This window comes from Anolis sagrei, chromosome Y (assembly GCF_037176765.1).
Source record: "Anolis sagrei isolate rAnoSag1 chromosome Y, rAnoSag1.mat, whole genome shotgun sequence".
Lineage (NCBI taxonomy): Eukaryota > Metazoa > Chordata > Lepidosauria > Squamata > Dactyloidae > Anolis > Anolis sagrei.
In genome coordinates this window covers 79,971,090-79,989,740 of record NC_090035.1, presented here as the reverse complement: position 1 = coordinate 79,989,740, position 18,651 = coordinate 79,971,090, and the positions used below count along the sequence as shown (strand labels likewise).

General features: G+C 45.5%; 2 protein-coding genes across 7 annotated transcripts in view; both read left to right on the top strand.

Annotated features, from left to right (window-relative positions):
* PAK4 (p21 (RAC1) activated kinase 4) overlaps positions 1–18,651 on the top strand; it is a 129,963-nt gene that overhangs the window by 87,338 nt on the left and 23,974 nt on the right. For 4 of the 6 annotated variants that reach the window (XM_067461417.1, XM_067461419.1, XM_067461418.1 and 1 more), the window contains exon 3: positions 15,179–15,814. The exons of 1 other annotated variant lie outside the window; for it this stretch is intronic. In XM_067461417.1, the coding sequence (XP_067317518.1) occupies positions 15,179–15,814 (636 nt within the window). Of the gene's footprint in view, positions 1–14,775; positions 14,952–15,178; positions 15,815–18,651 lie in introns of those variants that run through there. One more of the 6 variants, XM_067461421.1, reaches the window with a different exon arrangement.
* On the top strand, positions 6,197–8,001 carry LOC132780841 (actin-like protein 9). The gene has a single exon (XM_060784661.2). The coding sequence runs from the start codon at positions 6,439–6,441 to the stop codon at positions 7,672–7,674; it is 1,236 nt and encodes a 411-aa protein (XP_060640644.2). The 5' UTR covers positions 6,197–6,438; the 3' UTR covers positions 7,675–8,001.

Below are 18,651 nucleotides of genomic sequence, written 5' to 3'. Positions count from 1 at the left end.
CTTCCTTGAGTAGCAGAGCACCATCTTCCTGAGGATATTCTTCTCCCCGAGAGCCAGGAAAGATGGTAAATATGTGTCCCGTCTCTCACCAAACCGGGAAGAGGCTTTGGATGGTCAAGTCACAGGGCAGGCTGGAGCATAATAATTTGGCGCAGAGGGTGTCTCGGCATGCTTCCTTTCTTGGGAAGGAAGTTGGAAAACCTGCTGTTTGAATGAAAGTTGAGAGCTGTCCTTCCAGTTTGGCGGGCCCTGAGATTTGTAGGAGTCTCACCTTATACAAATCTCAGGGAAGTGCCCTGTCTTCCCTTCCTTATAATCTATATAAATAAAAATGTAATGTTAGTTCGTGGTACCATCAGAACTCAAAAACCACTGGGGGAATTGACACCAAATTTGGACACAAGGCACCTAACAACCCAATGTACGTCCTACACTCAAAAAAATTGATTTTGTCATTTGGGAATTGTTGGTGCTGGGATTTATAGTTTACCTACAATCAAAGAGCATTCTGAACCCCACCAACGATGGAATTGAACCAAACTTGGCACACAGTTCTCCCATGACCAACAGACAATACTGGAAGGGTTTGGTGGGCAGTGTCCTTTGGTTTTGGAGTTGTAGTTCACCTACATCCGGAGATCACTGTGCACTCAAATAATGATGGATCTGGACCAAACTCTACGTGAATACTCAATATGCCCAAATGTGAACACCGGTGGAGTTTGGGGAAAATAGAATCTTGACATTTGGGAGTTGTAGTTGCTGGGATTTATAGTTTACCTACAATCAAAGAGCATTCTGAGCCCCACCAATTATAGAACTGGGCCAAACTTCCCACACAGAACCCTCACGATCAACAGAAAATACTATTTTTTCTGATGGTCTTTGGTGACCCCTCTGAGACCCCCAAGTCACTATCCCTAGGTTGAGAAACACTGCCCTAGGGCCTCCAGTTCAACTAGGGCAGGATAAAAAAATTTTATTCAGGAGTTGTAGTTCACCTACATCCAGAGAGCACTGTGCACTCAAATAATAATGGATCTGGACCAAACTGTACATGAATACTCAATATGCCCAAATGTGAACACCAGTGGAGTTTGGGGAAAATAGAATCCTGACATTTGGGAGTTGTAGTTGCTGGGATTTATAGTTCACCTAAAATCACAGAGCATTCTGAACCTCACCAATGATAGAACTGGGCCAAACCTCCCACACAGAATCCTCATGTGGGCCACAGCAAAGCGTGTCAGGGGACGGCTAGTAAATAATAATAATAATAACAACAACAACAACAACAACGCGTGGCAGGGGACAGCTAGTAAATAATCATCATCATCATCATCATCATCATCATCTTTATTTATACCCCGCCAGCATCTCCCCAAAGGGGACTCAGGGCGGCTTACATGACGCCACGCCCATCAATACAGAAAACACAATATAACACAAAAACACAACAGAAAATCAGAAAATAAAATAACATAAAATGCAAAACCAATATAATAAGTGACAAACATTAAAACACAAATGATTACACTGGGCCAAATTCAAAGATAAAATTTTAAAACACTGGGAGATGAGACAAAGTAAATATATCAGGGAGGGGATCTGGGGATGAGGTAGGATTGAATTGCACGAACCATAGAATAAAGTGCTTCTGAGGTCATTTTATGCAAAGTTTGGTCATTCAGTCGTTGAAGGCACATTGGAATAACCAAGTTTTCAGGCTCCTCCTGAAGATTTCCAGGGTGGGGGCTTACCTAATATCTCTAGGGAGCGAATTCCAGAGCCGAGGGGCCACCACAGAGAAGGCCCTGTCTCTCGTCCCCACAAGTCGCGCTTGCGATGAAAGTGGGAGCGAGAGAAGGGCCTCTCCAGAAGATCGAAGAGGTCTTGTGGGTTCATAGGTGGAAATGCGGTCGCGCAGGTAGGTGGGTCCCAAACCGTTTAGGGCTTTGTAGGTCAAAACCTATACCTTGAATTGGGCCCGGAAAATAAATCGCAGCCAGTGGAGCTCCTTAAACAGGGGGGTTTACCACTCCCTGTAGCTCGCACCAGTTAGTAGTCTGGCTGCCGCTCGTTAGACCAGTTGGAATTTCCGGGCCGTCTTCAAGGGCAGCCCCACGTAGAGCGCATTGCAGTAGTCCAATCTAGAGGTAACGAAGGCATGGACCACCGTGACCAAATCCGACTTCACGAGGTACAGTCGCAGCTGGCGCACGAGCTTACAGAATCATAGAATCAAAGAGTTGGAAGAGACCTCATGGACCAACCAGTCCAACCCCATTCTGCCAAGAAGCAGGAATATTGTATTCAAATCACCCCTGACAGATGGCCATCCAGCCTCTGTTCAAAAGCTTCCAAAGAAGGAGCTTCCACCACACTCCCTCCAGGGCAGAGAGTTCCACTGCTGAACGGCTCTCCCAGTCAGGAAGTTCTTCCTCGTGTTCAGATGGAATCTCCTCTCTTGTAGTTTGAAGCCATTGTTCCACGTCCTAGTCTCCATGGGAGCAGAAAACAAGCTTGCTCCCTCCTCCTCCTTGTGGCTTCCTCTCACATATTTATACATGGCTATCATATCTCCTCTCAGCCTTCTCTTCTTCAGGCTAAACATGCCCAGCTCCTTAAGCCGCTCCTCATAGGGCTTGTTCAAATGTACGAAGGCCCTCCCAGCCACCGCCGACGCCTGAGCTTCAAGCGTTAGCACTGAATCTAGTATTTATTAGTATTTATACCAGGCATGGGCAAACTTTGGCCTCTGTTCAGTGCTAATTGTGGGAATTGAAGTCCAAAACACCTAGAGGGCCAAAGTTTGTCCATACTCATCCACCATTGCTACTTCTCCAACTTATACGAAAATAAGACAACTTTTTAGTAAAGTTTTTGTCTATTTTTAGTAAAGTTTTTGTCTATTTTTAGCCCTGATTTGGGTGAGTCCTTGTCTCAAAACCTGGAAAGGGTTGTTTAGTGGCAAACGTGAAGCGCCTGCTGTCTCCAGCATCCAGACCCCTTCTGCTGAGCAGATCTCTGGCTTCTGCGTCCAGATCCGCAGTACACGCTAGACACACAAAGGCTGCCTGTTTCCAGGGGCTTCGGCCAAGTCTGATAAGGAAATCTCGATGCCGTCATGCGGGGTTTGCATGAAAGAGGTCCCACATTGCTCAGCTATGCATTGTGTAGGCTGGGAATGGAGGTCAGTTTGTGCATATTAAGCATTTCGCGGCTGACGCAGAGAAGAGGGTCTTAGAAAGAAGCCGTCCGCTTGTCCCCGCGTCCCATTGAAAAGGCAGCATCTTCCCACATGGAAGAGTAATCCACGAGGAAGAAGGGAAAGCCATGTATTCAAGTCCAGGCTTCTGGGCAAGATGTCTCTGACTTTCATCTGTTTCTCAAAAAGGAGCTGCGACTCATAAAAGGTTTGAGATTCTGAGGGTTGTCAGCATTGTATTTATTTATTTACTAGCTGTCCCCTGCCAGGCGTTGCTGTGGCCCAGTCTGGTGATCTGGAAAATAAAGTAATGAGAAAGTGTTGGTTTCTAATATATGTATTTTCTTTCTTCTTGTGAGTAAACAGTATTTCTTGTTGTTTCTTTGTCAGTGTTGATGTGGAGAGTGTCTGGTTTGTCTACTCTGGAATATGCAACATATCCTAGTCCTTCTTTAAGGGTCTCTTTCAAATCTATGATACTATATCTCTGTGTGTGAGAGAGAATCATATCTATCTATCTATCTATCTATCTATCTATATTTATGGCTGGATGGTTCTCTGTCAGGAGGGCTTTGATTACGTTTTCTTGCCCTGGTGAAGAGAGTTGGACTGGATGGCCTTAAGTATTTTCTGTTGGTCATGGGGGTTCTGTGTGGGAAGTTTGCCCAATTTCTGTCGTTTGTGGGTTTCAGAATGCTCTTTGATTGTAGGTGAACTATAAATCCCAGTAACTACAAATCCCAAATGTCATGGTCTATTTCCTCCAAACTCCATCTGTGTTCATATTTGGGCATATGGAATTTTTGTGTCAAGTTTGGTCCAGATCCATCATTGTTTGAGTCCACAGTGCTCTCTGGATGTAGGTGAACTACAACTCCCAAACTCAAGGTCAATGCCCTCCAAACCATTCCAGTGTGTTCTGTTGGTCATGGAAGTCCTGTATGCCATGTTTGGTTGAATTCCATCATTGGTGGAGTTCAGAATGCTCTTTGATTGTAGGTGAACTATAAATCCCAGCAACTACAACTCCCAAATGTCAAAGTCTATTTCCCTTAAACTCCATCTGTGTTCATATTTGGGCATATGGAATATTCGTTCCTAAGTTGGTCCAGATCCGGTGAATTATTTCCTCCTCTCTTCACGTCTTCCTGGAGCTGCAGCTGTTAAGTCGATACAAAACACTGCAGAGTCTTTATCTGTCGTTAGCAGAGATTTATAGCACAGCCTTTGACCTTGTTTGCTGCCTGCTCACCGTTTGAATAAGACACTTGAGTTCTGGCTTTCATCCACACTCCTTTTGGAGGAGTTATTCTTGACTTGTTGTTATATGTGTTAACTATTTACATCAAGTCTGCTATCAGTATATATGGAGATATGCTCACAACAACACAACAAGAAGCGATGACTGTATCAAGACATGCACATGGCAATGAGACCGTATTCCAAGGGAGCACACGCGTATCGGCCACTTGCTTTCATACCCACAGGGACTATAGGGAAATGATACAATTCTTGTCACGCCTGTCACATGGTCATGATTCATCTGTTTCTCTGGATTCACATCTCCACTGGCTTAACCTTTCAGTGGAAAGAGCTATGACCACATGTCCATTCGAACTGTATTTCCCACACACTGGAGTTATAAACGCATGTCTATCTAGCACATTATCTACCTGAAAGACTCCTACCTAAAAACTATGGAAACCCATGAACGTCTCCACATCTTTTAGCAAGATGGGAGTCATAAAGCCCTTCAGATATTCATTCATTGAAATATTATATCCTGCCCACCACCTAAAGGCCTCTGGTTCCATGTTCAACATCTACACAAATGACCAGCCACTGCCAGAAGGGACAGAGAGTTTCATCGATGCTGATGATCGTGCCATTACCGCTCAAGCAGGGAGCTTTGAGATGGTTGAACAGAAGCTCTCCGAAGCTCTAGGTGCTCTGCCTATTACAGGGAAAACCAACTGATCCCTAATCCATCTAAAACACTGACATGTGCCTTTTACCTTAAGAACAGACAAGCATCCCGAGCTCTGAGGATTATTACCTGGGAAGGAATCCCACTGGAGCATTGCAGCGCACCCAAATCCCTGGGAGTCACTCTGGACCGTGCTCTGACCTACAAGAAGCACTGCCTGAACATCAAGCAAAAAGTAGGCGCTAGAAACAATATCATACGAAAGCTGACTAGCACAACCTGGGGATCACAACCAGACACAGTGAAGACATCTGCCCTTGCGCTATGTTACTCTGCTGCTGAGTACACATGCCCAGTATGGAACACATCTCACCACACTAAACCAGTGGATGTGGCTCTTAATGAGGCATGCCACATTATCACAGGGTGTCTGCGCCCTACACCACTGGAGAAATTACACTGCTTAGCTGGTATTGCACCACGGGAAGTAGCAGCCAATAGTGAAAGGACCAAGGCAGAAACATCTCCAGCTCATCCCCTGTTTGGATATCAGCCAGCACGTCAACGACTTAAATCAAGACATAGTTTTCTTAGATCTACAGAGACACTCACTGGAACACCTCAGCAAGTGAGAGTTCAAAAGTGGCAGGCTAAAACCCAGCACCTCAATCCGTGGGTGATACCAGATGAGAGACTCCCCCGTGGGCACACAGAAGACTGGGTGACTTGGACGGCGCTGAACAGACTGCGCTCTGGCACCACGAGATGCAGGACCAACCTTAAGAAATGGGGCTACAAAGTGGAATCCATGACATGCGAGTGTGGAGAAGAGCAAACCACTGACCACCTGCTGCAATGCAACCTGAGCCCTGCCACATGCACGATGGAGGACCTTCTTGCGGCACCACCAGAGGCACTCCAAGGGGCCAGATACTGGTCAAAGGACATTTAATCAGCTACCAAGTTTGCAAAATTTGTGTTTGTTTGTTTTTTATCTGTTTGTTTGTTTTGTTCTGTTAGAAATGTAATGCAATGTTTTGGTTGCGGATGACACGATAAATAAACCTAAAGGCCTGATTTGCTCCAGGACACATTCATTGGTGGTCTTGGAGGCTCTGACTAATGGCCATCCAAGGAGGGAGCTCCAAGAACCCTGAAGCCAGCTCTTCTCCGCTCTTGGGCCAGCGCAAGTGAGGTCATAGTTCTCCTTTGTGATGACAGCTTGAGCCTCAAGTTCCACATTGCTCCCACAACTTACAGGTTGACCTTGTGGGTCAGCAGTTTGAGGATCTCTTGGAGAAACATGTCGAGCCAAAGCAAGTGGGGAGGCATTCCTAGTCCTCCGAGGGCCAAAAGCACGGGGGCTTTATCTTCCAAACACTCGAGGTCCAGACTCAGCCGAGCAAGGACAAGGACACGTTCCTCTGAACATGCCTTGGTCCAACCATCCAGATCCTGGACTTCTTGGGTGAGGTCAGAAACTCCAGAACAACATTCTCAAAGAGCGGTGGTCATCGATACTGGGACCGGGGCATGTAAAGCCGGGTTTGCGGGTCAAGAGATTCCCCAAGTGTCCATCAGAACATTGATTGGACATCTAACAGGGAAGACTTGGCCGGATATATTGAAGGGAGAGGTGGACATCAGTTTGCCAGTAAGGCACGGGGTCATCGTCGATTGGGAGGCTGCCGATTTCCTTTGGAAGCAACTCTTCTCGGAGCTGAACGCCTTACCGGAAGAACACGCACTCCTCATGTCCGACCCTCCGCTGTGTCCAATCACCAACCGAGAGAAGCTGGTAGAGGTGGTCTTCGAGTCACTCAACTCCCCAGCCATGTATGTAGCCTGCCAGTCGGTGCTGTCTGTCTACGCCCACGGCAAGACCAGCGGCTTGGTGGTTGAAACGGGCTACGCCACAACCCACACAGTGCCCGTTTACCAGGGCTACAACCTCCCGCATGAGACGGAAAGGATGGACATCGCCGGGAGCAACATGACATCCTTTTTGATGGACCTCCTGAAGGACAAGGGGTACTACTTGGACGACCAGATGTTGGAAGACATCAAGCACAAATGCTGTTACGTTGCTCTCAATTCTGAGACCGAAACAGAATCCCCAGCAAGCTACCAACTGCCTGATGGACATGTCATCACTTTGGGGAAAGAGCGGTTCCAGTGTCCGGAGCTACTGTTCCACCCACCGCAGACCCCAGGGCTTTCTCTTGTGGGCATCCACGACATGGCCCTACGGAGCTTGAGGAAGGTCCCCGAAGAGTGCAAGAAGGACATGTATGAGAACATCCTCTTGTGCGGAGGCTCGTCCCTCTTCGAAGGCTTCGAAGAGAGGCTCACGCATGACATCATGGCAGGCGAGACCACTGATACCAAAGTAAAAGTGGCCGCCATTCCGTTGCGGCAGTACTCCGTCTGGACTGGAGGCTCCCTTCTGGCCTCCTTGACAAACTTCCAGACGTGTTGGGTCTGGAAGGAGCACTACAATGAACACGGCCCATGCATTGTCTACAAGAAATGCTACTGAGATTAAAAGGATGGGGGGAAAGGAGCAGGAAATAAAACTCATATATGTTTACAGAAACTTGGAATGTGGCTTGAAGTTATTGTCGTTCAGCTTATGGCAAAGGAAAGCCTCCAAGATATCACCCCCTGCCCTTGTAAACCCAGAATTGGGGTTTCTTGATCCTCTCCATCTCATAGAATGATAGAATCAAAGAGTTGGAAGAGACCTCATGGGCCATCCAGTCCAACCCCATTCTGCCAAGAAGCAGGAATATTGCATGCAAATCACCCCTGACAGATGGCCATCCAGCCTCTGTTTAAAAGCTTCCAAAGAAGGAGCCTCCACCACACTCAGCAGAGTTCCACTGCTGAACGGCTCTCACAGTCAGGAAGTTCTTCCTCATGTTCAGATGGAATCTCCTCTCTTGTAGTTTGAAGCCATTGTTTCCCGTCCTAGTCTCCAGGGAAGCAGAAAACAAGCTTGCTCCCTCTTCCCTGTGGCTTCCTCTCACATATTTAAACATGGCCCTCATCATATCTCCTCTCAGCCTTCTCTTCTTCAGGCTAAACATGCCCAGCTCCTTAAGCTGCTCCTCATAGGGCTTGTTCTCCAGACCCTTGATCATTTTAGTCGCCCTCCTCTGGACACATTCCAGCTTGTCAATATCTCTCTTGAATTGTGGTGCCCAGAATTGGACACAATATTCCAGGTGTGGTCTAACCAAAGCGGAATAGAGCATGGGGATCATAACTTCCCTGGATCTAGACACTAGGCTTCTCTTGATGCAGGCCAAAAACCCATTGGCTTTTTTTTTTTGCCGCCACATCACATTCCTGGCTCATGTTTAACTTGTTGTTCACGAGGACTCCAAGATCTTTTTCACACCAGGTATTGTCCCCCATTCTGTATCTTTGCATTTCGTTTTTTCTGCCAAAGTGGAGTCTCTTGCATTTGTCACTGTTGAACTTCATTTTGTTAGTTTTGGCCCATCTCTCTAATCTGTCAAGATCATTTTGAATCCTGCTCCTGTCCTCTGGAGTCTTGGCTATCCCTCCCAATTTGGTGTCGTCTGCAAACGTGATGATCCTGCCTTCTAGCCCTTCATCTAAGTCATTAATCAAGATCCTGATCAGGACCGGGCCCAGGACAGAACCCTGCGGCACTCCACTCGTCACTTCTTTCCAGGATGAAGAGGAGGAAGCCTTGGGGAGAATCACCCTCTGGGTTCGTCCATTTAACCAATTCCAGATCCACCTCACCGTAGTTTTGCCTTGCCCACATGGGACTAGTTTCCTTGCCAGAAGGTCATGGGGGACCTTGTCAAAGAAGGCCTTCCTGAAATCCAGGTACGCTCTATCCACGGCATTCCCCGCATCTACCCAGCTTGTAGCTCTATCGAAGAAAGAGATCAGATGAGTCTGGCATGACTTGTTTTTGATAAATCCATGTTGACTATTAGCGATGACTGCATTTGTTTCTAAGTGTTTGCAGACCACTTCCTTAACAATCTTTTCCAGGATCTTGCCTGGTATTGACGTGAGGCTGACCGGACGGTAGTTGTTTGGGTCATCCTTTTTTCCCTTCTCTTCTCCTACTTCCAACTTTACTGTTATTGCCTTTTCCAATGAGTTTTGTCTAATCCCATGTCCAAAGAATGTAAGTCACCTTGGCTTCTAGGGAGAGTTTGGTCTTGATTCATTCTGGCCCATCTGTGAAATCTGCACATATGGGTCTCCTGCACAGCTAAATTCGGAACTCTCTGGAATATGAATATATATAATTACTGTATTATTATTAGTATTGCATTGTATTACATTATAACATTATTATCAACATTACATGTGCATGCAATATATTTTATTACTAGCCGTCCCCTGCCACGCGTTGCTGTGGCCCACATGGGGGTTCTGTGTGGGAGGTTTGGCCCAATTCTATCGTTGGTGAGGTTCAGAATGCTCTGTGATTGAAGGTGAACTATAAATCCCAGCAACTACAACTTCCAAATGTCAAGATTCTATTTTCCCCAAACTCTACCAGTGTTCACATTTGGGCATATTGAGTATTCATGTAGAGTTTGGTCCAGATCCATGATTGTTTGAGTCCACAGTGATCTCTGTAAGTAGGTGAACTACAACTCCAAAACCAAAAGACACTGCCCACCAAACCCTTCCAGTATGTTCTGTTGGTAATGGGAGAACTGGGTGCCAAGTTTGGTTCAATTCCATCGTTGGTGGGGTTCAGAATGTTCTTTGATTGTAGGTGAACTATAAATCCCACCAAGTACAACTCCCAAATGACAAAATCAATTTTTTTGAGTGAAGGAATATATTGGGTTGTTAGGTGTCTTGTGTCCAAATTTGGTGTCAATTCGTCCAGTGATTTTTGAGTTCTGTTAATCCCACAAACGAACATTACATTTTTATTTATATAGATTAGCACAGCACAATATTGGTATTATATATTACTATATTGTACTATACCACTATACTGCAATATTATTAGTAATATTACATGTAATATGAAATATATAATTATTATATTGTATTACATTATAACATCATTATCAACATTTATGTTTATGCAATATATTATTATTAGCAAGCACAATATTAGTATTACATATTGATTGCTATATTGTATTATAACACTATACTGTAATATTACATGTAATATGAAATATATACTCATTATATTGTATTATTAGTATTATATTGTATTACATCATAACATTATTATCAACATTTTATGTGTATGCAATATATTATATTATTAGCACAACACAATATTAGTATTATATATTACTATATTGTATTATACCACTAAACTGTAATATTATTAGTAATATTACATGTAATATGAAATATATAATTATTATATTGTATTAGTATTATATTGTATTACATTATAGTATTTTTATTAATATTATATATTACTATATTTTACTATACCACCATACTTTAATATTATTAGTAGTATTACATATAATATGAAATATATAATTATTATATTGTATTAGTAGTAGTATTATATTGTATTACATTATAACATTACTATCAACATTATATGTGTATACATTATAATATATTATTAGCACAGCACAATATTAATATTATATATTACTATATTGTACTATACCACTATACTGTAATATTATTAGTAATATTACATATAATATAAAATACATAATTATTATATTGTATTAGTATTATATTGCGTTAAATTATAACATTATTATCAACATATCAATATATTATATTTCTAGAATATTCTCCATATATTCTAGTAATATAATATCAATATAATATATTGATATGTTGATAATATTTGGTAGAGTGTGGCATCGTCAGTGCTGTAAATATACCTGAGCTTATGGTAGGAAACATGAGAGAAAATTCTCAAGATGCTTTGGTAAGGTTCAAAAAGGTAAAAACGTACTTTTATTGTCGATAGATCGATAACAGAAAGTTCCCTAATGTATTGTCGAAGACTTTCATGGCCAGAATCACTGGGTTGTGTGTTTTCCGGGCTGTCTGGCCATGTTGCAGCAGCATTCTCTCCTGATGTTTCGCCTGGATCTATGGCAAGCATCCTCAGGTTGTAGGTGTTTTGGGCTGTATGGCCATGTTCTAGAAGCATTCTCTCCTGACATTTCGCCTGGATCTATGGCAGGCATTCTCAGAAGTTGTGAGGTTCTCTGAGGATAACTGCCATAGATGCAGGCGAAACGTCAGAAGGGAATGCTTCGGGAACATGACCATACAGCCTGGAAAACACACAGTAACTCAAATTTGATAGAAGGGTCTCATGTCTCAGTCTGGCCATGTTCTACAAGCATTTTCTCCTGGCGTTTTGCCTGCATCTATGGCAAGCATCCTCAGGTTGTAGGTGTTTGGGGCTGTATGGTCATGTTCTAGAAGCATTCTCTCCTGATGTTTTGCCTGCATTTATAGCAGACATCCTCTAAGGTCCTCTGAGGATGCCTGTCATAGATGCAGGCGAAACGTCAGAAAAGAATGCTTCGGGAGCATGACCATACAGCCTGGAAAACACACAACAACCCAAACTTTGATAGAAGGGTCTCATGTCTGTGTTGAAGAGAGAAGCCTCAAATGAAAAGAATAAAGCATCAATGACTCTCGGGAATCGGTGTGTGTGCTCGAGCACGATGTGTGACCTCTTCGTGGAGGCAAGAAACAAATCAACTTGGCGAATGGTTTTATATGTATTTTAATCTAATATGTATTTTAACCTATTGTTTTATGGATGTTGTTTTAAAATGTTATTTATTGTTTGCATTGAATTCTTGCTGTTAGCCGTTCTGAGTCCCTCCACGGAGGTAGAGAAGAACCGGATATGTATTTATTTATTTATGTATTTACAGCATTTATATTCTGTCCTTCTTCTCACCCCGCAGGGGACTCAGGGCGGATTACAGTGTACACATATATGGCAAACATTCAATGCCAATTTTTGACATACAAACGTATACAGACATACACGGAGGCTATTTAACTTTTTTCTGGCCGCCAGGGGAGCTGTCGCTTTCATCGTCCATCTGCGACGCTGATGAAGCACTTCCGCATTCCCCACATGCTTCCTGCTGGAATGCTTTTGCTGGAGTCTTCTTTATGGCCTCATAAATCAGTTAATTTAGCCTCCCCACACTTTAAGGTGGTACCTTATTTTCCTACTTGACAGATGCAACTGTCTTTCGGGTTGCAAAGGTCGACAACAGGCTACACACAATTGGTTGGAAACCCACTCCAACCCGGGCTGGCTTCGAACTCATGACCTTTTGGTCAGAGTGATCTCAATGCAGCTGGCACTCAGCCAGCTGTGCCACAATCCTGGTGCTAAAAGTTATAAATAAATAAAATCAATAAATACCCTGAGTTGCATTGATGTAAGGAAAAGTGAAAAACAAGCCACAGGGTTCCCTCTGTCCTTAATTGCTCTATAGACAAGTGTGGTGGTTCTTCCCTTCCAACATGGGTTTCCGAGTCCATTTTTGCAGTAGAAACACAAGTTTGCTTGTAGTTTGGGAGCTCAAAATTGCTTCTGTGGGCACTCCAGGTGTTTTTGCACATCCCAGGCCAAGAATAAAATGCAAGAGAAAGGGGAAGGTGCCCTCATGCCTTGAACGGGGGGTGCAGAGACATGGAAGTGGCTTCCAGGGTTGCATGTTGACTAGTGCTCACTAATGCTTCCTCTTCATCTTGGAAAGAAGTGACAAGTGGAGTGCCACAAGCAGGGTTCTGTCCTGGGCCCGGTCCTGTTCAACATCTTTATTAATGACTTAGATGAAGGACTAGAAGGCAGGATCATCAAGTTTGCAGACGACACCAAATTGGGAGGATAGCCAAGACTCCAGAGGACAGGAGCAGGATTCAATTCTTGACAGATTAGAGAGATGAATAGCCAAAACTAACAAAATGAAGTTCAACAGGGACAAATGCAAGATACTCCACTTAGGCAGAAAAAACAAAATGCAAAGATACAGAGTGGGGGACAATACCTGGTGTGAAAAAGATCTTGGAGTCCTCGTGGACAACAAGTTAAACATGAGCCGACAATGTGATGTGGCAGCAAAAAAAGCCAATGGGATTTTGGTCTGCATCAATAGGAGCATAGTGTCTAGATCCAGGGAAGTCATGCTCCCCATGCTCTATTCCGCCTTGGTTAGACCACATCTGGAATATTGTGTCCAATTCTGGGCACCACAATTGAAGAGAGATATTGACAAGCTGGAATGTGTCCAGAGGAGGGCGACTAAAATGATCAAGGGTCTGGAGAACAAGCCCTATGAGGAGCGGCTTAAGGAGCTGGGCGTGTTTAGCCTGAAGAAGAGAAGGCTGAGAGGAGATATGATAGCCATGTATAAATATGTGAGAGGAAGCCACAGGGAGGAGGAGGGAGCAAGCTTGTTTTCTGCTTCCCTGGAGACTAGGACGCAATGGAAAAATGGCTTCAAACTACAAGAGAGGAGATTCCATCTGAACATGAGGAAGAACTTCCTGACTGTGAGAGCCGTTCAGCAGTGGAACTCTCTGCCCAGAGTGTGGTGGAGGCTCCTTCTTTGGAAGCTTTGAAACAGAGGCTGGATGGCCATCTGTCAGGGGTGCTTTGAATGCAGTATTCCTGCTTCTTGGCAGAATGGGGTTGGACTGGATGGCCCAGGAGGTCTCTTCCAACTCTTTGATTCTATGATTCTATGAAATAAATAAAATACCCTGAGTTGCATTGATGTAAGGAAAAGAAGTGAAAAACAAGTTAGGAGGCCTGCACCACAGGGTTCCCTCTGTCCTTAATTGCTCTATAGACAAGTGTGGTGGTTCTTCCCTTCCAACATGAGTTTCTGAGTCCATTTTTGCAGTAGAAACACAAGTTTGCTTGTAGTTTGGGAGCTCAAAATTGCTTCTGTGGGCACTCCAGGTGTTTTTGTACACGTCAGGCCAGGAGTAAATGCAAGAGAAAGGGGAAGGTGCCCTCATGATTTGAATGAGGGTGCAGAGACATGGAAGTGGCTTCCAGGGTTGTATGTTGACTAGTGATCACTAATGCTTCCTCTTCATCTTGGAAAGAAGTGACGAGTGGAGTGCCCGGTCCTGTTCAACATCTTTATTAATGACTTAGATGAAGGGTTAGAAGGCAGGATCATCAAGTTTGCAGACGACACCAAATTGGGAGGGATACCCAAGACTCCAGAGGACAGGAGCAGGATTCAAAATGATCTTGACAGATTAGAGAGATGATGGGCCAAAACAAACAAAATGAAGTTCAACAGGGACAAATGCAAGATACTCCACTTAGGCAGAAAAAACGAAATGCAAAGATACAGAATGGGGGACGATGAGGCCTGGCTCGAGAGCAGGACGTTTGAAAAGGATCTTGGAGTCCCTCATGACTTGAACGGGGGGGTGCAGAGACATGGAAGTGGCTTCTAGGGTTGTGTGTTGACTTGATCCCAGAGTGGGTGAGAAGCCTTCCTATTGGCGTGCTGGGTTCTGCGAGCCCTGCCTTCCATCGAGAGCCGGCCCGATGCTGTGACCCGGAATAGATCTGAAATCAGCTTTGCCGACTGGACTGGTGTGCGTTTTAGGTCAATGACATCTTAGCCCCGACTGTTGTTTCGAAGGCAGGGAATCAGATCACAGCTCAAGACGCTGTGCCGCTTCCTCCCAGCTTCCGTCCTCCTCCTCTTTATCAATTCCTTGTTGGTTGTAAAGAATGTCCTTTGCCTTGAATGGGGACGCAATTCTGGACATCGCCTCCTTCTCCTCCTCCTCGGAGGCCGGCATGTGAGTGTCGCCATTGCCACCCCCGCATGCTCTGCTTCTGTGCGCTTCATTGTCTGTGCGAAAGCTGAGCCAGGCATCCGTCAGGGCACCATATCTTTTAATTTCTTTGCGTTGCGTTGCATTTCTTACTTTATTTTTTATCTTTTTGTGTTTTTGTGTGTGTGTGTGTGTCTTATTTTGTTTTCCCACCACTGCCACCTCATCCCTTGCGTTTCCCCCTCTCTAAGACCATCGTGCGGGGCAACAAAGCGGCCAAGGACGGCTCCCTGGCTTGGTTGCTGGATGAGTTTGAGAACATGTCGGTGTCGCGCTCCAATTCCCTGCGGAGGGACAGCCCCCCTTTCCCTCCCCGGCATGACCAGCTCTACCAGGAGAACGGCCTGATCGAAGCCAGGCCCCATCACTACCACCATCACCAAGAAGATGCCGGCGGAGGCAGAGGCAAGGAGGCGAAGGAACGGAACCGGCACACGGCGGAGCAAAGCAGAGAGCCGCGGAGCAAGGACGACCGCGCCCCCGGCAAATCTCATCAGCCCCCTGGCCACCATCGGCCACCACCTCCCGAGTACCACAACAAGCCCGTCCCGGACCACCACCACCACCGGAACCGAGACGGGCGGAAGGAGCCCCCCGACCGTGTTGTCCGGAGGGAACGCCCTGACGTCCCCGACAAACGGCCCAAGTCCTCTTACGCGGGCGAGGCCAGCCCGCAGTCCCCCCGGGAGAAGCGGCCCCTCTCCGGCCCCAATATCCGCACCCCCAACATCCCCGTCTCGGAGGGGGTCATGAAGACGGCGCAGCAGACCGGGCGGCCTTTTAACACTTACCCGAGAGCGGACACGGACCCCGTGCGGGGCGCTCAGGTAACAATTCCCTCCCTTCTCTCGGTGCCGTCAAAGGACCAAGACTCTTTTCTAACAGCCGCTTGACAGAGGACTCTCTCATCGTAGTCTGGGTGGCGGTTTGTGAGTCTTTTCGGCACTTTTTCCTCCCTCTGCAGCTACAATAGTCTCAGGTGGCTTCTCTTTGCTCGTCCCTGTCTTCTTTCTGCTCCATTCATCCTTCGCACCGTTCTTCCTTGTTGTGTCACCCACCACCTTCCTGTAGGGCAGAGCTTTCCAAGCATTTTATGTTGCTGGCACACTTCTTTTTGGCACACATCGTTTGGTCACACAGACACTCAGTTTTACTCGCAAACCAAGCCCTTATAAAAGATACGGACAGATATCTAAAGCAGTGGTTCCCAACCTTTTTTTGATCAGTAACCACCTTGACCAGGGACTTTGACCAGGGGCCACTTTGACCAGAGACCACTTTGACTAGGGGCCACTTTGACCAGAGGCCACTTAACCAGGGACCACTTTGACCAGGGGCCACTTAACCAGAGACCACTTGGACCAGGGGCCACTTTGACCAGGGGCCACTTGACCAGGGGCCTCTTTGACCAGGGGCCACTTGGACCAGAGACCACTATGACCAGGGACAACTTGGACCAGAGACCACTATGACCAGGGACAACTTGACTAGGGATCACTTTGACCAGGGACTCCTTTGACCAGGGCTACTTTGACCAGGGACCACTTTGACCAGAGACCACTAGACCAGGGGCCACTTTGACTAGGGGCCACTTTGACCAGAGGCCACTTAACCAGGGACCCCTTTGACCAGGGGCCACTTCAACCAGAGGCCACTTGACCAGGCACTACTTTGACTAGGGGCCACTTTGACCAGAGGCCACTTAACCAGGGACCCCTTTGACCAGAGGCCACTTGACCAGGGGCCACTTTGACCAGGGACCACTTTGTCCAGGGACCTCTTTGACCAGGGGTCACTTTGACCAGAGACCTCTTTGACCAGGGACAACTTGGCTAGGGGCCACTTTGACCAGAGGCCACTTAACCGGGGGCCACTTTGACCAGGGGCCACTTTGACCAGGAACCACTCTCCAATATTAGTACCAAAAGGGTTACAAAGCAGTGTTTGCTCAACGGTTTGATTATTTGAGGGTGCCGATTCAGAAAATTTCATTGGATAGACCACATCAGCTCTAGTTTCTGATACAGAACCTATGCCATCCAGTAGTCAAAGTGGCCCCTGGTCAGAGTGACTCCTGGTCAAGTGGTCTCTGGTCAAAGTGCTCACTGACAGAAAACCATATTTAATAATCTAGAACTGATGTAGTAGTAGTTATCTTTCGTGGGTACTCAACCTCTCCCCTCCCAACATCCCCGTTGCCTCGGCCCAATAAGAGGGTTTTGCGAGACCAGTTGCTCCCATTGCCACGTGGTTCCGAGGCAATGGTGTAGTAACGATGAGGCTGCAGACCATATTTTCGTTCTTGCAGACCACTGGTGGTCCACAGACCACAGGTTGGGAACCACTGATTCTTAAACTGTAATAATGACGTGTATGGGGACACAACACATTTAATTTATAGTTCTGGGAATCTATTTTTGGTTATTTCACCTGGACTCATGTATCTCCTAACGTTTGCACAACACACAGATGTGTCATGACCCAACAGTTTGGAAAGCTCTGTTGTAGTGTGACCACGAATGTTCATGCTAACCTGAGCGACTCTGGAGGAAGGGCGCCACTTCTCTGCTTGTCTCTCCGCTGTGTGTCTTCTTCTTACAACCCTGCGCAATCTCTCCTTGCCTCCTCTTTCTGCCTCTCTTAGTAGTAAATCCTGAAGCATTGCAACCCACGTAGTTTGCTCTAAGACTTTGGACTCAATGGCTGTTGGATCTCTGAAGGCTTCTCCTGGCTTCCTGTCTTGTGCTCTTCCGCAGCCCTCCTTTCTCCTCGAAGACTTTGGCTCCATCCTTAGCCGCAACTTCTTTGTGTGTCCAACTCACTACTAACACCTCCGCCTCGATCACTGTCGTCCCCACCTAAAACCAAACAGAAAATGTCGCTGCTCTCCTTCTCCTCTCTCTGTCGACAGCAATTGTATATTTGTGTCCACGTTGGGTAATAGGCATGGGCAATCGATGGTTCCAAATGGTTCTAAAGTACTTACAAAACTAGGGGGTGCTAGTGCTTTGCTTCTAAAGTGTTGCTAAAGTTCTGGCAATGAAAATTTCATAACTCTAACAAAACTTTCAAAACCTTGTTATAAATGGCAGTTCCTAATTGGTTCCGTCATAAAAAATCACCAATAATGAAACAGAAATGACATTTTGAAAGTTTTGTTAGAGTTCTGAAATTTTCACCATCAGAACTTTAGCAACACTTTAGAAGCAAAACGCCAGCTTTAGCAACACTTTAGAAGCAAAACACCAGCACCCCCTAGTTTTGTAAGTACTTTAGAACCATTTAGTAAAAAATCACCAATAATGAAATAGTAATGACATTTTGAAAGTTTTGTTGGAGTTCTGAAATTTTCACCACCAGAACTTTAGCAACACTTTAGAAGCAAAGCACCAGCACCCCCTAGTTTTGTAAGTACTTTAGAACCACTTCGTAAGAAAACACCAGTAATGAAATAGTAATGACATTTTGAAAGTTTTGTTAGAGTTCCGAAATTTTCACCACCAGAACTTTAGCAACACTTTAGAAGCAAAACGCCAGCTTTAGCAACACTTTAGAAGCAAAGCACAAGTGCTCCCTCATTTTGTAAGTACTTTAGAACCATTTAGTAAAAAAATCACCAATAATGAAACAGTAATAACATTTTGAAAGTTTTGTTAGAGTTCTG

Bases quoted from the DNA above. Each gene is read 5' to 3' on its own strand.
- LOC132780841 (XM_060784661.2), top strand. From the start codon at position 6,439: ATGTCGAGCCAAAGCAAGTGGGGAGGCATTCCTAGTCCTCCGAGGGCC.